The sequence below is a fragment of the Podarcis gaigeae genome, assembly GCF_964106915.1.
Source record: "Podarcis gaigeae genome assembly, chromosome: 4".
NCBI classification, from domain to species: Eukaryota; Metazoa; Chordata; class Lepidosauria; order Squamata; family Lacertidae; genus Podarcis; species Podarcis gaigeae.
In genome coordinates, this window is record NC_139677.1 from 105,843,382 (window position 1) to 105,866,505 (window position 23,124).

General features: G+C 44.5%; 3 protein-coding genes across 3 annotated transcripts in view; 1 reads left to right on the top strand and 2 right to left on the bottom strand.

The window, feature by feature from the left end:
• Positions 1–23,124, top strand: part of LOC310843269 (uncharacterized protein) — a 217,324-nt gene that overhangs the window by 109,716 nt on the left and 84,484 nt on the right. The gene's annotated exons all lie outside the window — the stretch shown is intronic.
• LOC310843636 (olfactory receptor 51H1-like) lies at positions 2,740–3,702 on the bottom strand (the record flags this gene model as incomplete). The annotated part of the gene is made up of 1 exon (XM_083737268.1): positions 2,740–3,702. The coding sequence occupies one exon, from the start codon at positions 3,700–3,702 to the stop codon at positions 2,740–2,742; it is 963 nt and encodes a 320-aa protein (XP_083593394.1).
• LOC310843640 (olfactory receptor 51G1-like) lies at positions 17,871–20,014 on the bottom strand. The gene has a single exon (XM_083737272.1). It carries the CDS (start codon positions 19,120–19,122, stop codon positions 18,163–18,165), a length of 960 nt encoding a protein of 319 aa, XP_083593398.1. The 5' UTR covers positions 19,123–20,014; the 3' UTR covers positions 17,871–18,162.

Here is a 23,124-nt window from a genome sequence, read left to right on the forward strand (position 1 = left end):
ACAAAGTAAAATCTCTTTACCGAAAGGTCCCATCCCCATCTTGGAGGATTGGGGTAAACAACAAAAAATATGGGCATGAGTAAAAGAATGAAGTTATTATTGCCAAGGTCCAAAAGATGTTCAAGGATTAAATGTAGCATTTGTTCAGGGAATCAGAATTGGCAGCAGTGGTTATTTATTTATTTATTTATTTATTTATTTATTTATTTATTTATTTGCATTTATAAACCATCTGTCATCCTGAAGGATCTGAACTGGCATACACAAATAATCAAACCATGAAGCAATTGATTTACAATAATTTAATAAAGCGCATTGAATACACATCAGTCAAAGCAGTGCTGTAGTAGCTTCAGAAATAATCATGTTCTGCCCAAGGATTAAGACATGCTGGGAGATGATTTATAATGAAATGAAAAAGGTATTCAAATATACCTTCCTGAAGAAACCAGAGGCCTTCCTCTTGGGCATGGTCGGCCAATTGGTGCAAAAGAAGGACAGAACTTTTTTTATGTATGCAACAACAGCAGCAAGAATACTCATTGCAAAATATTGGAAGACACAAGATTTACCCACCCGGGAAGAATGGCAGATGAAGTTGATGGACTATATGGAACTGGCGGAAATGACTGGCAGAATCCGAGACCAGGGAAAAGAGTCGGTGGAAGAAGACTGGAAAAAATGTAAAGATTATTTACAGAAATACTGTAAAATTAATGAATGTTAGAAAAATGTTGGAATGAAGTTATATGGCTTTAGCAGAAATGTTATAAGGAACTAAGTACAAATATATTGTTAATGTATTAAAGGGAAAAATAATGTTAGAATATGTTAAGATAAATTACAGGACAGAAAACAGAGGAAGATGGAAAGGAATTGCTGAAACAGTTAATTGAAGTGGAATACAAAAAGGGAGGTGCGAGGAGGTCGCTGAAACAAGTGAATGAAAGATGAGATATTGAAATTATTGGATGTGTTTTTAATTGTCTTTGTTTTGTTTTGTTAATTCAATGTTTTAGGGTTAGTGTTATGTAGTGTTTAAACATCCTTCTTTGCAATGATGATGATGATGATGATGATGATGATGATGAATTTATTTATACCCTGCCCATCTGGCTGGGTAGCCAGCCAACCAACCTCCTTTGGTTAGATCTTATTATCCCTGATTGGGAAGGGTCAGGAGCTGATGTGATTGGCCGAACCCCTTGACGTGTCTTGTCCTCAGGCAGCGACAGCTGATTCTGATCACTCACTGTTTGACCAAGTGGTGTCCTAAAAACCTCCCTGGATCTTACTTCAAGCATGGCAGCAAAATCCAAGTGCAGCTGAGTGACTTGGCCTGTAACTTGCTCTGCAACGTTCCCCACATGGTGCCAGCTTGTGTGTGTGTACGTTTGTGTGTACGTGTGTGATTTTGTGTGTGCGTGATTTTGTGTGTTCATTTCCCGGAAAGGCACATTAAAAAATATGGCCCCTTCTTTTGAACATATTAAAAGGCTTTGTACTCGCATAACAGTGATATTACTGGCTGTACTGAGTCTCTTTAAATTTATTTGTTTCTTTCGAAAAGGCAGAAGTCAGCTCTCAGACTAACTTGATGATGATGATGATTGTCAGAGCCACCCGAGGTCCCAGCTCACAAGAGACCAAAGTCCAGTCCAAGTTATATACAAAAGGTTTTATTGAAGAACATTGTTGTCGTTACATCCAAGCTCCGTGGCTCCGCATCTGTTACCCTTAGATGTTAGAAGTCCCCTCTGAGTCAGTCCCGCCCCTGCACCAGCTTAAGAGGCTTGTACTGCTCCACCTTTTCCTCTCCTTCCTTTTCCGCAGGGTCTTCCTGCCCCCCTGTGCTCCCTCCCTCCGGGACTCCCCCGAGGCTGAGTCTTCTGCCGCCTGCTCCCCCCTCCTTCGTGCTTTGGGACCAGGCTCCTCCTCAGGGCTCTCCTCATTTCCGCGCGCCTCCACATTTGAACTTGGCGCGCGTACGTTGCCTCTGACCTTCCTTTCGACCGTTACGCTACTCTCGGTACTACACTCCTCCCCTTCCGGCAGGACGTTTTGCTCCGAACTCCTTCCCCTCTCTGCTTCCTGTTCTGCTCTTTCTGACACACTGGCAACTCCACCCCCTTCACTCCGTTCCGACGGAGAGGCCGGTCCCGATCTCCAGCCCCCACTGGGGATTCCCCCTTCGTTCCCCTGCTTCTGACTGCCTCCCTCTCTACTGCCCCTTGGCCTGACCAGGGGGGCTCCCTTTTGGGAATCCTCGGATTCACTTGACGGACTCACTGACAACCTCGGGTCGTCGTCGTCCTCTTCCTCGTCGCCCTGGGACCCCTCCCCCTCGCTCTCTGTCCCTGAAACCCTGACAATGATGATGATGTAGAAATAAATAACATTGTTCAGAAAGGCTATCAATGGTCACTAACCACAATGGTGATATTCTACCACTATCAGAGGCTGAATGACACTATCCCTCTGGAAGCTGCAGAAAGTGAGAGAGCTGGACTCAGGTCCTGCTTGCGGATTTCCCATAATGTGCATCTGGAGAGCCACTGTGAGAAGAGAATGCTGGACTACACAGGCCATTGGCCTCATCTAGGAGCCTCTTCTTGTTCTTATGACAAGTCAGACCAGTTATTGAATATATACGGTACCAATATGGGGTTTATCTGTGTATTCCTAATTACAATACACTTTCACACCACTTTATTACGGAATTCTTCTTTGGCAGAAAGATCAAGCCCTACTTTTCCTTAACTTCAAAATGTTGCATATCCTTTGCCGAATCTGCTGGGTCTTCACACTGTACACAACGGGATTGAGAAGTGGTGGGACCGCAACATAGATGTTGGCCATCAGCATGTGGACAATGGGGGAAAGGTGCTTCCCGTATCGATGTACCACACTGACACCAATCATTGGGACGTAGAAGATCAAGATGGCACAAATGTGGGAGACGCAGGTGTTGAGAGCCTTCAGACACTCTTCCCGGGAGGCAATGCTCAAAACAGTCTTCAGAATCAGGACATACGATACAAGAATGATGACCACGTCCAACCCCAAAGTGCACATGACAAGAATCAAGCCATATAAGACGTTGACTCTTGTGTCTGCACAAGCTAATTTCATAGCATCTGGGTGCAGACAGTAGGAGTGGGAAAGGACATTAGATCTACAGAAAGGGAGCCGTTTAATAATAAAAGGGATTGGGAAGATGACACAGAAAGCTCGGGAAAACACAGCTATACCTATTTTTGCAATTACTGTGTTTGGGAGAATTAATCTATATCTCAATGGCTCAGAGATGGCAATCAAACGGTCAAAAGCCATTGCCACAAGAATGCCAGATTCTGCCCATTGGAACGAATGGAGAAAAAACATCTGAGTGATGCAGGCGTTGAATGGGATTTCTCCTGAGTCAAACCAATAGACTTGCAGCATTGTTGGCATGGTGGAAATGGAGAGGCCCAGATCCGAGCAGGCGAGCATGGAAAGGAAGAAGTACATGGGCTCATGGAGGCTTTGGTCAATCTTGATGACATAGAGGATCGTGATGTTCCCAAACAGAGTCAGGGCGTAGAGCACAAACAGTGGGAAGGCCATCCAAGAGTTCTTCTCCTGCATCCCAGGGATGCCAATCAGGACAAAGGTTTGGTGGCTCACCAGGGTCTCATTGGAACTGGTGATGGAGGACATCATTTCCCATGTGCATTTGGTGGGCAGATATTAAGGAAGTGGTTATATTTTCATTCTGAAGAGAGATAAATGTCTGAGTTTAAGTTCAGCGGAAAAAGTTGCATTAGTGCCCCAAAACGCATTCACTCAATGTTCTGTCTACCTGAGGCAAATTACACTCCAACCTTTGCATGAATATTAATCCTCAGCTTTCTTTTTAAGTCTAACCAATGTCAGTTTAAGCATCACTTGTGTAAGTTATGAGTCCCAGAAGCAAAATCTTGCAGTTGAAAGGGGATCTGATGAACTTCTTCCTTCCACCAGTTGGTTTGACAACAGAGCATTGGCATCATTTGTAGCGACTACAATTCTGAACAGGGACCTCATAAGTCCTTTGCTGGAAAGCTTTCTTCAGCCACAAAGGCTTTGCCCTTCTCCTGCAGTTGAAGCATGATACCAGTCTACATGGCAGGTCTTTCATAAACGTCACTTGGGGCAATGTCTGTTCATGGCATTGTCCTGCATTTTGTCAGAAGCATTCCAGCACACCGTTTTCCATCAGGATCTAGTGTTGTGAAACAGGAAAACCTTCCTTACACCATGCATAATTTTAAACACCTTCATCGTGTCCCCTTCCCTTGCTCTCCTCTTTCCTAAACTAAAATGTTGCATATACTTATTCCTTTCAGAGCATTATGTGGCAATCTCAGAAAAAAATCATTCCAATTAAACAAATATAAAGGTAAAGGGACGGCTGACCATTAGGTCCAGTCGTGACCAACTCTGGGGTTGCGGTGCTCATGTCGCTTTATTGGCCGAGGGAGCCGGTGTACAGCTTCCAGGTCATGTGGCCAGCATGACTAAGCTGCTTCTGGCGAACCAGAGCAGTGCACGGAAACGCTGTTTACCTTCCCGCCGGAGCGGTACCTATTTATCTACTTGCACTAGTGTGCTTTCAAACTGCTAGGTTGGCAGGAGCTGGGACCGAGCAATGGGAGCTCACCCAGCTGCGGGGATTCGAACCTCCGACCTTCTGATCAGCAAGTCCTAGGCTCTGTGGTTTAACCCACAGCACCACCCGTGTCCCAAATAAAACAAATATAGTAACATATTAAATTCATTTCACAACAGTGAAATAAAAAGGCAGTGTAACACCCCCCACACACACACATGTAAACCCTGCACCTCTCTACCAGAAGACCTTCCTCAGCTATAGACCCCCAAAGAGTCATGACACAGACCTTTTATCATGCTGTTATTTTCGGAATTCTTACGACGTGTTAAGCGTGGCAATCAGCATATGTGAGACACTTCAGTGCAAGATCTTATCTGGTTGGATCCCCAGGAATCATTGAAGAAAAACAGCATGTTTACAGAAATAGTCTGTCTCCAATCTATGACCGTCTAGCATAAATCTGTCCTCTTCAGCTCTGAAAACCTTGTCCGAACTCATAAGCTCCTCTGCTTTGTGGAGTAGCAAAATGATACAGTGAGCTGTTCACTTAATCAAAATTCACTGCCCGCCTCAAAAATATATTACACTTCAATATTTGCAGGTGTTCTGTTCGTGATATTGTACTGTATTTTGTCAGAAACCTTCCGACATTCACTTTCCCATCAGGTTCTAGTGTAGCACCCTGCTTGTGGTTAACGCTTAGCTGGAATGAAATATTCAACGCAGCAATAGAGAAATTAAAATAATAATTTATTTGTCAGACAAATAAATGAGAGGCTCAGTGGTATATGGTTACCAAGCTCTGGCCTGGCCTCTTGCCATCCTGGCCAGCACTTATATTCCCTTAATCCAGCCCCCTTTGCTCCTCCTGTGGCTGCCTCTGTCCAATCAGCCTGGTTGAAATTCCTATTGGCTGTTTGGTAGAACCAATCACAAAAGATACACCCACAAAAGATACACCCACTTCCTTGCCCTTATAAGGGAGACAAAGAGCTATATATAAATGACAAATAAGTAATAATATATCTTACATGGAATCTTAATTACCAGCTCACCTCTTGCCCTCCTTGCCCTATTGCCTTCTAAAACAAATGTTTAATCTTACATTTTTATGTTCAACAGATGTCAAGGATCTTGAGTTTCACATCAATATTGAAAGATTTCCTTCATTTGAAAGTTTCTAAACAAATGCCTGACAACCATATATATCAAGAGTGCTTGGATGGCGTCTTCTGTCTGGCAGGGGGGCTAGGCTGGTGGCTGACTTAATTTCAGGATAAATACAACTCTTACAACCATATGAAATAAGAATCTAGCATTCCTTAAATCCTTTGCATAATTACATTTAAGCCAATATATTTAAGCTAATATATTTCATTCACTTATCATAGGTAGCCTTTTAAAAGAATAAAGCCTTTGTAAAGTAAAAAGGAACTCAGTAAAAAACAGCTTTTAAAAAGAAGCCTCTTCAGTTTACACCTCCCCCCTTTCCCCCTCCTTTCCCAGCCAGCTAGATGCTTCTCCCATTAGCTCTTCCCAACAGCTTTAGAAAATTTCCCAAAAATGCTCTCTTTTCTTCTAGCCAAGCCAGTTGCCTTTTTCACTGCTCTTGGCCTTTCAACCTTGGAAAGAAGATCTGGCTCATTTTACTGAGAGGCACATTGGTATTATTTTACTATTTACCCTTGCCTTTAATTGTGTTTTTTCAGCCTTGGGGCAGCATATGTAATTCTCCCTTTTTATGACTTTGAGAATTGTTTTTCTGCTATAAATCAGTGGGGCCCCCTTGTCTTAGGAGAAAAACCTCTTGCCAAGGTTCTTTCTGCCTGGCATGAAACATTTGAAAATCCTTTTTTTTTTTAAGCTCATTTTTAAATACAAGCCTTGATAAAATATAGAAGCTCTGATAAAAATGCAGGCTTATGATTAGGTGCCTCATTCCCCCCTTTCAAGCTCAAGGACCTTCATCCCAAGTGTCCTTGATAGCTTGACCTTCATCATATTCCTGAGGTAAAGCTCTGTATAGGGCCATGATATGAGGTAGAGTTTCATTTGAAACCATCTTGCTAATTGTACTTCTAAAACATGAAATGATACATGGCATCATACACAAAACCATTACCACTACTGTCAAGAAAAACAAGCAAGACAATAGTATCCCTTTGAGTCCTGTGACATTAGGTAACCAATTGGTGAGCCATCCCATATCCCATCCTTCCCATGTTTGTACTGGGACATGTGCTATATTCTCCATCTTTGTGGCCAACACACGGATTGCCTCACCATTATCTGAAATGTTAAAGCAACAGGCATTCCCTGTCAAGTTCAAGACTCCACATAGGCCTCCCTGCCTGGCAAGTACATAATCCATTCCCATTTTCAGCTGCAAAATGGCGGCTCTACTTTCATCCAACTGTTGTGCAATAAGTCTCAAACTCTGTGCCGTTGCATTGGTTACAAGTTCCACTACTGCTTGCAATCGAATTATTCTGTTTAGATTATAAATAGGATCCCGTGCCCCTTGTATGAGCTCACCAGGATTCCAGGAGGCAGGATCATAATAGGCTATAATGCGCTCTGGCGGCCAATCATCAGTACCGCTCCAACTTTGGGTACTTCCTCCTGCTATATGAGAAATATCAGCATTCCTTCGTGTTCGCCTGGCCGAACTAGTGGGCATAATCCACATTGGTGGTAATACCCAACCCAAGAAACAAGTCCCACTCCATTTGGAAGGGAGCTTTTTGTATGCCCATTCTCCACATATCCACCACAACCATCGGGTCTGAGGTTTTTGGTACGTGGAGTACAGAAGGCGAAATACCAAAAGAGGTAGAGAGTTCACAGTGCAGTATGTTAGATTGCCTTTTTCTGTCACAGTTATGTTCCACACCACTTTCCATGCGTGAATAAAAGGAGGTGCACAGGGCAAGGTATTCCGAGTTCGATAGGTAGTACCGTGTGCCCAGGTATGACTATTCTTAATATAATCCCAAGTATAGTGACAATGAGAAGAGCCTATCATGGGAGAATCAGCTGCATCTGATGATTTATGTACACAGAATTCCCCTTGTACAGGTATAACTCGTAATGGTTTAGTTGAGTTCCATCCGGGGAAATTCTGTATTTCTGTTTGGTGTGGCATTTCGCTTACCATACCAATGGCATCTAATGGTATCGGTAATAAGGGCATACCTCCCTCTGAATCATCTGGCCCAAGAGAGCAAACAAGGCAATTGGTCCTATTTGCAACATTGGCTACCATCTCAGCTAAGCCTACCCACATATTGTGGTCATGGCTGAATCCATATTTAGCCAATTTGGTCAGATTCAAGGACCCTTCCCCTTCCCAAGGGATCAGGATTAATAATAAAATCATGTTGATGTCTAGTATATGCATTCCTTCCACAAAAGATTACCTTATTGTGATAGCAAATAATTATTAGCCCCAATATAATTCCCCCAGTGACAGAAATGGGGAACCACCAAGACCAAAACATATATCCCGAGGATCCCCAATGAGTAATATCTCTGATAATTGTTCCACAAGGGGGCAGTCAATCAATTGTATTAGAGAATCTTTCCGTTCACAGTCGCTGGTTCAGACGCTCCTCAAGCTTCAGGCGTGCGCAGGTCAGCCAGCTTCCAGGTTGTGGCTGCAGCAGGCCGGTCGTCAAATGTTGCCCGTGACCTAGCCCGTTCCCGGTAGGGCTAGATACAGGGGTTTTTGGAGAGAGTTAGTTTTAAAGGATTAGAGGGGTCACCTTTGCACGTCCAACTGCCTTCGGACTTCTTCAAACGAGAGTGATGAATCCAGGGGGTCACCTCAGCTACCTTCACCGCTGTTGGAGTAGAGAGCAAGACGGTGTAAGGTCCACGCCACTTTGGTGCAAGTGGATCACGTTTCCACTCTTTCACCCATACGCTATCGCCAGCCTGGAACTGATGAATCGGCTCGGCAATGCTGCACGGCGTGCGTTCGAGGGCCCACCTGTTAAGAGAAACAAAAACACGGGAGAGAGATTGCACTTGTCCCTGTGTCACATGATCTCCTATTTGTTTAAGGTCAGCTGGAATATCCTGAACAAAGGAGGGCGGTCTCCCATACAGGAGCTCAAAAGGTGACAACTTAAGTCTTTTTGTGGGTGCACACCGAACACGAAACAGTGTTATGGGTAACACATCTACCCATCCCAATCCCGTTTCCTGGGTTAATTTTGCCAATTGGGTTTTCAGAGTCCGATTCATTCTTTCAGTTTTCCCTGAACTCTGAGGCCTATATGCTGCATGCAGTCTCCATTTTACTTGTAGGACTCGACATACATCTTGTACCCCAGTGGTGGATTCCTTCCTCGCCCTCGCCCTCCATTTAAGGGGCGGTGGTCTTGCTTCACTGCTGTGGCTAGCATTACCATCTTTTCCTTCTGCCACTTCTTCTTCTCTTGCTTCTCAGCCTCATCCCTATTCCGATAAACTCGGCGTGCAATGGCCATAATTTGGCTCATCAGCATCCCTTCCCATCCTTCTGATTTCTGAATTTTCTTACGAATATCAGAAGCGCACTGGGCCACAAATGTAGCAGTAATCATTCTGCTGTTTTCAGGGGCTTCAGGGTCAAAAGGAGTCCATATACGATAGGCTTCTTGCAGCCTCTCTAAAAAGTCTCCTGGACTCTCATTTGGTTTCTGTTCTACTTCTGAGACTTTAGACATATTAGTGGGCTTCTGGCATGCCCTGCGGATACCTTGCACAAGTGTCTGGCGGTAGGTGGTAAGTCTGGCCAGGTGAATTCCATTGTTTGGATCCCAATTAGGATCTTCCAAGGGAAAGTTATCTTGGAGATGACGGTCAATATTAAAAATATTTCCCACTCTGGCCTGCTCACGCAAATATATCTGTGCCTTTTCAATTATGTCTCTCCTTTCCTCAGTGGTGAAAAGAGTATTTAGGAGCTGGCGACAATCTGTCCAAGTAGGGCTATGAGTATTTACTATTGAAGTCACCAAGTCCATCATAGCCTGAGGTTTTTCTGCAAAAGATGGGGTGTGTGTTTTCCAATTCATCAAATCTGTAGTTGTGAATGGAATATATTGCAGGGTCGAAGTTCGAGGTGGCCGTGGTCCGGGTTGCCCGTTAACCAGCGCAGGCTCCTCAAGTGCATCAAATACTCTTCTAAGAGGGGCTACTACGTGATCTTTCTCTTCGCTTTGCTCTAGGGGCCTCAAATCATAGGGGATGGTATTTGTCCCAAGGCGTTCTTTTAGCAGCTTTATACGCCTGGCTGTATTGCTTGCTGACCGATCAAGGTCTCCCTGTAACTTCTGTAATATTTCTCTGGGACTTGGATGTACAGGGGTTTGGGGTGGGCAATCAGTTGTTCCACTAAAGGAGACTGTAGATGCAGGTCTATTAGGAGTCACAGGTGGAATAACCACTTCTGCTTGGGCTTTATTATAGGACTCCAATGCCTCCTGAAGATATTTATCATAATCTATCAAGGAATCAAGCTCTGTGACTCCACTCCCATTATTCATTCCACTTTCTTGCCTTGGGGTTACAACTGGCGGAGTGTTTGAATTAAGCTCCCTTCGATGTGGAGCATAGGGTGGAGGTGGAAGCACCTCTTCCTCTGGTCCCTCAAAAATGGGTTTGAGTTTATTTGGCAAGATTCCTTTCCTAGCTTCGGCTTTTACAGCCAATAATTTGCATCGTTTGACTTTGCATTCCCTTATCCATGGAGGATTTTTATTTAATGTGCTCAGCCAGGAATCTATATATGGAAATTGTTCTGGGCACCCTCCAGTTTCTTTGGCGATATTAGACCAAAGTTTGCTTACTAAATTTATATCAAAAGTTCCCTGAGATGGCCATTCAGTATTTTGTTTCGGCCATTCTAGTTCACATAACGTTCTCAAGCGCTCTGGCGTCATTTTGACTCCATATGCCCCTGAGAAGGCTTTCTTAAAATTATTTAACATACACTCAAGAGGTGTATTTTCCCCCTTTGAACCCCCAACTCCCATTGTATGGCCCTGTGAAGTATCCACTCAGTCACTCCACACTCAGGTCAGCTACAGATTGCTCTGTACTTTCTCACACATACAATGCGCTAGATACTTCACCACACTCTACCTCCCAATTTTCCCTTTTCCTCCACCAGACCAACATCTGATGTACCCAACCACCTAGCGTACTCAGTTTCCCCTTACTGAGACGCAGAAGTTTGATCAAGACTTCTCTTCCTCCCAATTAATTGGAGGGCCAAAAATCCCTTTGTGCACTTACCCTTGGTTGGTTCCCTGTTTCCCCCGGTCCGTCGCCGCCAGTGAGCAGGGTATCAGACAGACGAGTCTTCTGCGTTCCCCCTGGAAAAATTTACCAGTGCGCGCTGGGTAAGCAGTGGTCCTCTCTCTTGTACCCTGCCCAGTAGGGCGAAGGGGCTGCGTTCCAGCAGACCACTTATCCGAGTCACAGTGGCACCATAAAATGTAGCACCCTGCTTGTGGTTAACGCTTAGCTGGAATGAAATATTCAACGCAGCAATAGAGAAATTAAAATAATAATTTATTTGTCAGACAAATAAATGAGAGGCTCAGTGGTATATGGTTACCAAGCTCTGGCCTGGCCTCTTGCCATCCTGGCCAGCACTTATATTCCCTTAATCCAGCCCCCTTTGCTCCTCCTGTGGCTGCCTCTGTCCAATCAGCCTGGTTGAAATTCCTATTGGCTGTTTGGTAGAACCAATCACAAAAGATACACCCACAAAAGATACACCCACTTCCTTGCCCTTATAAGGGAGACAAAGAGCTATATATAAATGACAAATAAGTAATAATATATCTTACATGGAATCTTAATTACCAGCTCACCTCTTGCCCTCCTTGCCCTATTGCCTTCTAAAACAAATGTTTAATCTTACATTTTTATGTTCAACAGATGTCAAGGATCTTGAGTTTCACATCAATATTGAAAGATTTCCTTCATTTGAAAGTTTCTAAACAAATGCCTGACAACCATATATATCAAGAGTGCTTGGATGGCGTCTTCTGTCTGGCAGGGGGGCTAGGCTGGTGGCTGACTTAATTTCAGGATAAATACAACTCTTACAACCATATGAAATAAGAATCTAGCATTCCTTAAATCCTTTGCATAATTACATTTAAGCCAATATATTTAAGCTAATATATTTCATTCACTTATCATAGGTAGCCTTTTAAAAGAATAAAGCCTTTGTAAAGTAAAAAGGAACTCAGTAAAAAACAGCTTTTAAAAAGAAGCCTCTTCAGTTTACACCTCCCCCCTTTCCCCCTCCTTTCCCAGCCAGCTAGATGCTTCTCCCATTAGCTCTTCCCAACAGCTTTAGAAAATTTCCCAAAAATGCTCTCTTTTCTTCTAGCCAAGCCAGTTGCCTTTTTCACTGCTCTTGGCCTTTCAACCTTGGAAAGAAGATCTGGCTCATTTTACTGAGAGGCACATTGGTATTATTTTACTATTTACCCTTGCCTTTAATTGTGTTTTTTCAGCCTTGGGGCAGCATATGTAATTCTCCCTTTTTATGACTTTGAGAATTGTTTTTCTGCTATAAATCAGTGGGGCCCCCTTGTCTTAGGAGAAAAACCTCTTGCCAAGGTTCTTTCTGCCTGGCATGAAACATTTGAAAATCCTTTTTTTTTTTAAGCTCATTTTTAAATACAAGCCTTGATAAAATATAGAAGCTCTGATAAAAATGCAGGCTTATGATTAGGTGCCTCACTAGTATTGTGGCAGAGGAAGAAGAACTTATTGCACTGTGCAAAATTTTGTACAGCACCATTGTGTCTCCTTCCTCTGGTCTCATTTTTTCCAAGCTAAAATCTCCCAATTCTCATATCCTTCCCTCCAGCCCTTCAACCTTTTGGTCTACAATCTTCCTTTAAGGTGCAGGAACCAGAACAAGATTGTTTTGTTATCCATGTTATTCCTATGTAAAAGATATTAGCTCTGTCATTGCATAACATCATGACTGTAGGCCCACCTGTCGTTGATCAAAGAAAAACTCATCTGCCTTGTTTCTCAAGGAATCCTTTGAACTTACCTGACTTTATGGCACAAACCGTGAAACTGGTATGGTTTTTCCCATGGTCAATGCTGAACCTGACTCTGCTGTTCCAGTAATTATTCAGCATGTGCTTTTTACGGTGTCGGAATTGTAGCATAAATGTTTTCCCTTAGGGAGGGAATCTACTGAAAAATTGCCAGGAAGTTTGGAGATAGGCTTGCTTCAAGTATGGAGAAAGTGCAAAAGCCACCAGCCTGGACTACAAGGGGACAATCTAAATAAGAGAAATGTAGACATTTTATGGGATGGTATAGATTAACACTGAGTGGACCTAGAGTTTGATCCTGCAGAGCTGTTCTTGGGTTCTTATATTATCCATGCTTAAAATGCACAAGCTTTGTCATTTTATGACTGATAAAGACCTATTTGAAGTCAATTAAAATGTTTATATTCAAAAGGGGTCTCTGCACTTAATGGACTCTAAGGCATGAGCTCTGGGTGCAACATGATTTTCCTGACAGTAAGCACTAAGGCAGGGGTAGGCAACCTAAGGCCCGGGGGCCGGATGTGGCCCAATCGCCTTCTCAATCCGGCCCACAGATGGTCCAGGAATCAGCGTGTTTTTACATGAGTAGAATGTGTCATTTTATTTAAAATGCACCTCTGGGTTATTTGTGGGGCATAGGAACCCCCCCCCAAAAAAAATAGTCCGGCCCCCCACAAGGTCTGAGGGACAGTGGACCAGCCCCTTGCTGGAAAAGGTTGCTGACCCCTGCACTAAGGGATTCATGCCTCTTTTTCTTGTGTTCCAGTTAGGGTTAAAACTAGAGCTACTTATCTAGAAAAAGAGGTGGTGGAAGTCACATATCCTGTTCTCTTATAATGACAGTGGCGCCCACTGTGTTGCAGCTGAACAAAAGGTCTGGTTAAAACCTCCTGTGCTTTCCCTCTGGGAGGGAGGCTGTCCCAAAACTGCTGGAAAACTGCTGAATCCCAGGGGAATGTAATATGTGAAATTGCAGTAGCAGTTGCTAGAAAATCTCTAAGGATCCCTCCACAAAGACTCTCAGAGAGATGCTCTGGAGATCTTGTGTGTGCTCTTACATGACGACAGATGAGTAAGATGTGAGCATTTTTAAAAAGTAATTTGGTACTATTGTATTGTTAAATGCCACCCCAATCTCTGAGCGGTGAGAGCCTTCAGGGGACCCTGACCTCAGTTTCCTTGGAATGAGCGGCAACATCTTTAGCATATATCAACACACATATGCAACCTGAGAATAGAATGGAGGGGCTTACTGCATTAACACCCAATGGATCTTGCTTCTATCGTTCCATGTCTAGCTTCTCCACTTGCTCTTTGCTCAGCTCTCTCACCACACCCTGTCCTATTGTTCCATCCACCCAGCAGTTAAGTGAGGGTGGGGAGGCCCACTCACTTGCCTTATGGCACTGAGCAACCTCTTTTGTTATGCTGAGGGAAGCACTTAAGTGTCAGCCAATAGAATCATCTATCAGCTTTCAATGACTATAGGGTATAGCTTGTTTTCTGCTGTTCTGGAAGGTAGGACCCAACTAATGACTTCAAGTTACAAAAAAGGGGATTCCAACTAAACATCAGGAAGAACTTTCTGAATTATAGTGCCATAGCATGGGACATCAAAAAAACGAAGATCATGGCCACTGGTCCCATCACCTCCTGGCAAATAGAAGGGGAAGAAATGGAGGCAGTGAGAGATTTTACTTTCTTGGGCTCCATGATCACTGCAGATGGTGACAGCAGCCACGAAATTAAAAGACGCCTGCTTCTTGGGAGAAGGGCAATGACAGGCCTAGACAGCATCTTGAGAAGTAGAGACATCACCTTGCCAACAAAGGTTCGTATAGTTAAAGCTATGGTTTTTCCAGTAGTGATGTATGGAAGTGAGAGCTGGACCATAAAGAAGGCTGATCGCCGAAGAATTGATGCTTTTGAATTCTGGTGCTGGAGGAGACTCTTGAGAGTCCCATGGACTGCAAGAAGATCAAACCTCTCCATTCTGAAGGAAATCAGCCCTGAGTGCTCACTGAAAGGACAGATTGTGAAGCTGAGGCTCCAGTACTTTGGCCACCTCATGAGAAGAGAATACTCCCTGGAGAAGACCCTGATGTTGGGAAAGATGGAGGGCACAAGGAGAAGGGGACGACAGAGGACGAGATGGTTGGATAGTGTTTTCGAGGTTACCAGCATGAGTTTGACCAAACGGCGGGAGGCAGTGGAGGACAGAGGTGCCTGGCGTTCTCTGGTCCATGGGGTCACGAAGAGTCGGACACAACTAAACGACTAAACAACAACAAAGCATGGGAGGTGCACGGGGTGGTTGCCCCCGGGAGAAAATTGCTAGGTGTGCAAAATTTCAACATCCAGTGCTGCCTCAATACAGCTGTGTGCTTCTGTCGCTGGGCTCTGTTGAAAGCAGTTTCTCCATGCCAAGCAGGAAGTGACCCCTCCAGGCAACAGAATGATTCAACTGTTAGGCAGTTGAATGTGCATGCATACTCTGTCCATTTCCCTCCAACCGACCCCACCGCCATGCAGCCCCGGGAACTGGCAATCCATGCTATGCCACTGTTCTCCCCTCCTGAAGTTTCCAGCAACTTTTATGCAGAAGCACACTGTCCCTGACCATGGAAGCAGAGCATCGACATTCAAGGCCAGGAGCCATTGGTAGGGTTCTCTTCCATGAATTTGCCCGATCCTCTTTTGAAACCGTCCAATTTTCATATGCATTTTCCAGGGTCTTGAGCCTGAGGCTTCCCACCCCGCATTCCAAAGCAAAAGAAAGCTGGGCAAGTTCTAGACCCTTGAAAATGTACACCATTTGGGGAAGTGGGGAGAGCATAACAATATATTTCTGCCTGCCTGCCTTCCTGTGTACACAGAGGCTCCATCCATTTCTGTCAGTAAGAGCATTTAAAAAGCTTTCCAGTAAACGTAAAATTCCTTCAAGCTTATTTATATCCCCCCCCCGCCAAAAAAAAACTTTTCAGTTTCAATGTTTCACTAGCTTAGTTGCTCAGCATCATCCCATCCCAACACAGTCCTGGGAATCATAAAGTCTTCTGAGAGAAGGAGCATTCAGTAACTCTAGTGCAAGGGACATCAGAGAATTCTTGCAAGAAAAAATACGAGAGCAGAAATTGCTGGGTGCTTATTTATTTTTTCTTTGGAATGGAACACAATCCAGCAAGTACAGTTAGTAATCATATGTTGCTTTCAGTTTGCAAACATGATGTGCCAGGCTGTTTTTCTAGAACTCTTATAATGGCAACAATGCCCACCTGAGGGGTGCTGAAACTGAGTTCCATTGCGTTCCAGCTGGGGGAAACCCCTGATTATGCAATTGATTACTTCCCTCCATCCGCTTTGTGTTTCCTTTGCATAGGAATGGATGGGGGCTGAATAAATAATAATAATAATAATATTTTTTTATTTATACCCCGCCCTCCCCAGCCAAGGCCGGGCTCAGAGCGGCTTACAAGCAATAATAAAAACAAGATGAATGATTACAACTTAAAAACAAAAATAAAATACAACATTAAAATAATGGAACATTAAGATATTAAAATGTAGCCTCATCGCAGGAGGAGAAGGAAAAGAAAGGGGTAAAAAAGAGAGGGAGGGAATCAAATTGGCTCCAAGCCAAAGGCCGGGCGGAACAACTCTGTCTTACAGGCCCTGCGGAAAGAAATCAGATCCTGCAGGGCCCTGGTCTCATGAGGCAGAGCGTTCCACCAGGCCGGAGCCAGAGTTGAAAAGGCCCTGGCTCTGGTTGAAGCCAATCTAACTTCCTTAGGGCCTGGGACAACTAGGGTGTTGTTATTTATGGACCTTGAGGCTCTCCGTGGGGCATACCGGGAGAGGCGGTCCCGTAGGTACGAGGGTCCTAGGCCGTGAAGGGCTTTAAAGGTCAAAAGCAGCACCTTAAATCTGACCCTGTACTCCACCGGGAGCCAGTGCAGCTTGAAAAGCACTGGGTGAATATGCTCCCATGGCAGAGACCCCGTGAGGAGCCTCGCTGCAGCATTCTGTACCCGCTGGAGTTTCTGGGACAGCTTCAAGGGCAGCCCCGCATAGAGCGAATTACAGTAGTCAAGCCTGGAGATGACCGTCGCATGGATCACTGTGGCCAGGTTGGGACGGGAAAGGTAAGGGACCAACTGCTTGATGCGGCGAAGGTGGAAAAATGTCGCCTTGGCTGTTGCTGTAACTTGCGCCTCCATGGAAAGGGAGGCGTCAAGGATTACACCCAAACTCTTAACGGAAGGCAATGGCACTAATTGGGCCCCCGCAAGAGAAGGGAGTTGGTCCCTCATCCCCATGCCATCCCGACCTAGCCATAGGACCTCTGTCTTCGAAGGATTTAGTTTCAATCGGCTCCCACGAAACCATCCAGCCACAGCTTCCAAGCATCTGGTCAGTGTGTTCGGGGCCGAGTCAGTGTGGCCATCCATCAGCAGATAGAGCTGAGTGTCATCAGCATATTGGTGACAGCCCAGCCCAAAGCTCCGGATAATCTGGGCAAGGGGGCGCATAAAGATGTTAAAAAGCATTGGGTAGAGAATTGCGCCCTGCGGCACTCCACACACCAAGGAGTGGCGCGACGACATTTCCCTCCCCAGTGCCACCCTCTGTCCCCGACCAGAGATAAAAGAGCACAACCAGTTACGGGCTATGCCCTGTATCCCCACGTCTGCGAGGCGGTGGTCCAGAAGATCATGATCGACCATGTCAAAGGCTGCTGACAAATCTAAAAGGATCAGCAGTCCTGACCCGCCTCGATCCAGTTGTCTACGGAGATCATCTGTTAGGGCAACCAGAGCCGTCTCCGTCCCAAAACCAGGACGGAAACCGGACTGAAATGGATCTAATGCTGATGTTTCCTCCAGAAACCTACCAAGCTGTTCAGCAACCGCTCTCTCAATTACCTTACCCAGGTATGGAAGATTTGAAACTGGGCGGTAATTGGATAGGTCTAAGGGATCTAATGAAGTTTTTTTTAAGAGTGGACACACCACTGCTTCCTTCAGTTCCCCTGGGAATGTCCCCGTGTCAAGGGACAAATTGATAATTTCAACCAGGGGGGTCCGCGCAACATCTGGACACTCCCTAATCAGCCAAGACGGGCACGGATCAAGGAGGCAGGTGACAACACAATGACAACAGAATTTTTATATATTATGTAAACTACACAAACACATAATTCCACCACAGTGAACACTGGGAGAAATAACGTGGTTTGGTTGGTGTAAGACGAACAGCAGTGGAATGGAAGCAGTAGAGCATACAATCATCACAGGGCATGTTGTCTTTAGTTGGTGTCTGCACTTTGAGGTCCTGAATAGACCTGAGAAGCAAAATAGATGGTATGCACCCACCTGACTCGTGCAACATTATTCATTGATATAATATATTGTAATGTAAGTGTAGCACTTAAACTTTTTATTGTCCTTATGTCTGGATGAGCTTCACAGCACAGAGTTTCTTGAGGATACGTTGGCGGATCTGCTTCGTCTTGATACTATACACAACTGGGTTCATCAGAGGAGGTGCCAGCAAATAGACGTAGGACATGAGTATGTGGACGATGTGAGGGGCACGTTCCCCAAAGCGGTGGATCAACGACAGGCCTATCATGGGCACGTAGAAGAGCAGGACAGCACAGATGTGGGAGACGCAAGTGTTGAAGGCCTTGAGGCGCTCTTCTCTGGAGGCAATGCTCAGGACTGTTTTCAGGATGAAGACGTAAGAGAGGAAGATCAGGAGGGAGTCGATTCCCACCGTGAAGGCCACAACGGTCAGCCCATAGATGTGGTTGACGATGATGTCTGAGCAGGCCAGCTTCATGATTTCCAGATGCAAGCAGTAGGAGTGAGAGAGGACATTGGTCCTGCAGTAATGGAAGCGTCGGAGAAGCAGCGGCAGAGGCACAATCAGGGAAAAGCTGCGGAATGCAAAGGCCAGCGCCATTGTCACGATCCTCTGGGTGGTCAAGATGGAGCCATATCTCAGCGGGTTGCAGATGGCCACGAAGCGGTCAAAGGCCATGGACAAGAGCACGGAAGATTCAACGAGGGAGAGGGAGTGAATGAAGAACAGCTGTGTGAAGCAGGCGCTGAAAGGGATCTCGCGAGCATCGAACCAAAATATGCCCAGCACTGTGGGTAACGTAGTGAGGCACAAGCCCAGGTCGGTGAAGGCCAGCATGGCCAGGAAATAATACATTGGCTCGTGCAAGCTTGAGTCTGTTCGGATCACATGGAGGATTGTGCAGTTCCCCAAGATCACCGTCATGTAGATGAAGCAGAAGGGGAGAGAGATCCAGCGATGGGCGAACTCCAGCCCAAGGAAGCCCGTCAAGAGGAATGTGGAGGGGTTGAAGGTTTGGTTCTCCAAATGGGAGATGTTCATTTCACAAGAGAGTCCTACTTCACTTCAGTGCTTTAAAGTCAGTGCCTAGAAAGCAAAACAGTTTTTATTGTAGAATACTAGAGGTGGAAAGATCTTGCTAGAGGTGGTAGATATTTGCAAAACAAATAAATCACTGGCATACAAATTTACTTGGAGATGTTTTATGTTTTTAGATTGCTTTATGCTTCTTTACATGAAATTATTGCGTTTTTGTGGCCACTTTACCCCAGCATATTTATTTTCATACATATTACTTGGCAGAATATTGTTCTGAAAGATGCCTATGTTTCAGTTCACATATAATTGTACTTTACTTCTTTCTTCTTCTTCTTCTTTTATCACTTTTTATCACAACAAATGTAACTGATCTGTAGAAAACGCAACCTGAAGAAAGAGTTGATACATGTGCTTTGTAAGCAAGGAAAATCTTTAACAACAACAACAACAAACAACAACAACACATATAATGTCAGAAAGTGTGGATTCAGAAGGTTTGCCTTTAAATGCAACACTGAGTCAAGTTTCTCCCTCATCTTTACTTCTGGGGTGCTTGATCATTTCAGGGAACCTAAGTGAGCAGAGCAGAGGTTCAGCTCCCACCATGTGCAGGCCTGTGAGATGGTGGCATATGGAAGAAGAGAGCCAGGGAGCCTGGAGGGGGGTTGTCTTCTTCTGATAATCTGGAACTTATCTTCCTGTTAACACAGCCCAAGGTGGCATTAGCTATTTTTCTCAGTGGAATTGTATATTTATCTATTCATTTCAATTTCAGAGCCACCCATCTATAACTTTTCCCTGGGTGGCTTGCCACAAAACAGAGGTAAAATGTAATGGGTGGTATTCATAGTAAAGGTAAAGGGACCCCTGACCATTAGGTCCAGTCATGACCGACTCTGGGGTTGCGGCGCTCATCTTGCTTTATTGGCTGAGGGAGCCGGCGTACAGCTTCCGGGTCATGTGGCCAGCAGCGCATGGAAATGCCGTTTACCTTCTCGCCGGAGCAGTACCTATTTATCTACATGCACTTTGATGTGCTTTCGAACTGCTAGGTTGGCAGGAGCAGGGACCGAGCAACGGGAGCTCGCCCCGTTGCAGGGATTTGAACCGCCAACCTTCTGATCGGCAAGTCCTAGGCTCTGTGGTTTAACCCACAGCACCACCCGTGTCCCTATGAAATCAATGAACATGACTAAGCTAGACATATTCATTTTAATGGGCGTACACTGAGTAAAACTTAGTTGAACACCACTCAAAGTATTCAGGTAGGTAGCCGTGTTGGTCTGACGCCGTCGAAATATAAAAAAATAAAAAATAGTCCAGTAGCACCTTAGAGACAAACAAAGTTTGTTCTTGGTATAAGCTTTCGTGTGCATGCAGAAGTGCGCATGCATACGAAAGCTTATACCAAGAACAAACTTAGTTGGTTTCCAAGGTGCTACTGAACTATTTATTTATTTATATTTCAACCACCCAAAGAATAATAACTAGAATCAGCAACAAATCACAGAAGACAGCAAAGCATTCCACCTTCCTTTAAGTGGAGACTTCATTATGATGATTCTTATAAAGGATCAGCCCTGCTGAAGCAGTACCAGCTTTTGATTCCTCCTTGAAATCTTCCCATTCTAGCTGGTCGTTGGAAGAATTATGTAACGAAGAAAATGCCTGTTTGCTTTCTCTCTTCCTTTCGTGTCTCAAATATCTTTAGGTCATCCCGGAATCCTCCCCCCTCCCCCTGCAAAGAGCAGGATAAAAATGCTTTGAAAAAAATACAAATTAGGAGGCCAGGAGGCAGATTTGAGAAAAAATCTGTTTGAGATCCCTCAAAGCTGCTGCTGATCAAAACACAGATACTGAATTGGATGGGCAGGCCAGCAGTTCAACCACGAAAAGCAGCTTCAGCTTCAAACTTCTACTAATCAGGGATGGAAGTAGAATGACGAGGTGCTGTCACTGTGAAGCACAGAGACTCCTTCTTTGGAGATCACTGGTAGCCGAGTAAGATTGTCTTTCATAAACACAGTTTTAACAATGAGTCCATAAGTGACTGTGGGGGCCAATTTTCCTGCACAAGCCCTGTTGAATTGAGAGCTCTTTAGTGGGCAATGCTTACATGTCTTGAAATCATTGTATCCTAGAACTAGAAAGGATCTCCAGGGCCATATAGCCTAAATGTTGGAGAAATTTAAAAAGAGTTTGACCTAGTTGGGGTTCCCTAATGGAATACCAAACGGACACAGGGGGGAAAGGTGTTTATTAACACAAAATCAGAGGCAGCTTACCAAGGTCTGGTGATAAAGGGAGCAGCTGGCACAGATTCTCTCCTGGACAGATGGTTGGGAGTGAGAGTGAGGTTGTGGGTCTGTGTGCAGAAGCCTCCTTTGTAGAACTTGCAAGGAATCCCTTTGAGACAACACAGCTTGAGAAAGGGCAAGGTTCTTGGTGCCGATGTACAAGGACTTAGGGAATATTGTTGCTTAAGTTTCCAAAACTAAAAACACAGCTGGTATTGCAAGTATCAAAGGGAAAACACAACTGCGTTCTGTTCCCAAACAAACCTCACTGAGACCTGGGTTCAAGTCCACCCTCTGTCAAGGATTCAGCATGTGGCCTTGGGCAGATCCAACCAGTGCCGTTTTTCTTTTTAAAAAAAAGTTTAGGGGGTACTCTCATTTTGACACAAGAAAGTCACCATTTTATAGTTCAAATCAGGAAAAATAAATACAGTAAATGGACAGAAGTACAAAGATTCACAAAATGTTTAGGGGTGTGCGACCCCCAGAAAAAAGCACTGATGCAGTGGGAAGGGGGTGGGGGTGGGGAGACTGCCTGTCTAATGGAAGAAGAAGAAGAAGAAGTGGACGATGAAGAGGAGGAGTTTGGATTTGATATCCCACTTTATCACTACCCTAAGGAGACTCAAAGACAGCTCACAATCTCGTTTCCCTTCCTCCCCCACAACAAACACTCTGTGAGGTGAGTGGGGCTGAGAGACTTCAGAGAAGTGTGACTGGCCCAAGTTCACCCAGCAGCTGCATGTGGAGGAGCGGGGAAGCGAACCCGGTTCACCAGATTATGAGTCTACCAATCTTAACCACTACACCACACTCCCTGATGTTGTTTCATTCCCCTTCTAACAGCTCTGTTGTGTTGTGTCAAATGTCCATACAGGTTTATATGCCATCTTTGATCAATCCAGCCTGCAGTTGTCCTGAAGCTCCAAATGCCTCAAGGAATCATAGAATCATAGAGTTGGAAGGAAACCCCAGGGGTCACCCAGCCCAACCTCATGCATTGTTGGAATTGCTGCTGAACAATCCCTGATGGATGGTCCTCCAACCTCTGTTTAACAATCTCCAACGAAGGAGAGTCCACCACCTTCTGAAGGAGTCTGTTCCCCCATCAAACTGCTCTTACTGTCAGAAAGTTCTTCCAAATGTTTAGTTGGAATCTTCCTTCATGCCATTTGAATCCAACCTTCTGGAGAAGCAGGAAATAAACTTGCTCCATCTTCCATGTGGCAGCAGTTCAGATAGTTGAATATCATCATCATCATTTTTAATTTGTATACCACCTTTCTATCTTACAATACTCAAGGCTGTTTACAAGCTGAAGAAACAAAAAATGTACATCTTATAACAATCAAATGCAATACAAAAATGTGATAATAAAACATAACTTTAAAATAGGCAACCTCCATCAAAAAAGTAACATTCAACAATCATTAGAATAGTATAAAATAGTAATATCAAGATATAAAAGTTAAACAAAAATCCACTCAACAGTTACGACACTATCTAAACTATAATCAATAAAACAACATGAAGATGGCTATCATATCCTCTTTTCCAGGTTAAACACACCAAATTGCCTCAGCCATTCCTCATAAGGCTTCATTTCCAGTTCCTTGGTCTTCTTGGTTGTTCTCCTGGTATATACATTCCAGATAAAAAAGATTCATACACTTAGATAAAAAAAGATTCACACACTTTCTGATAATGA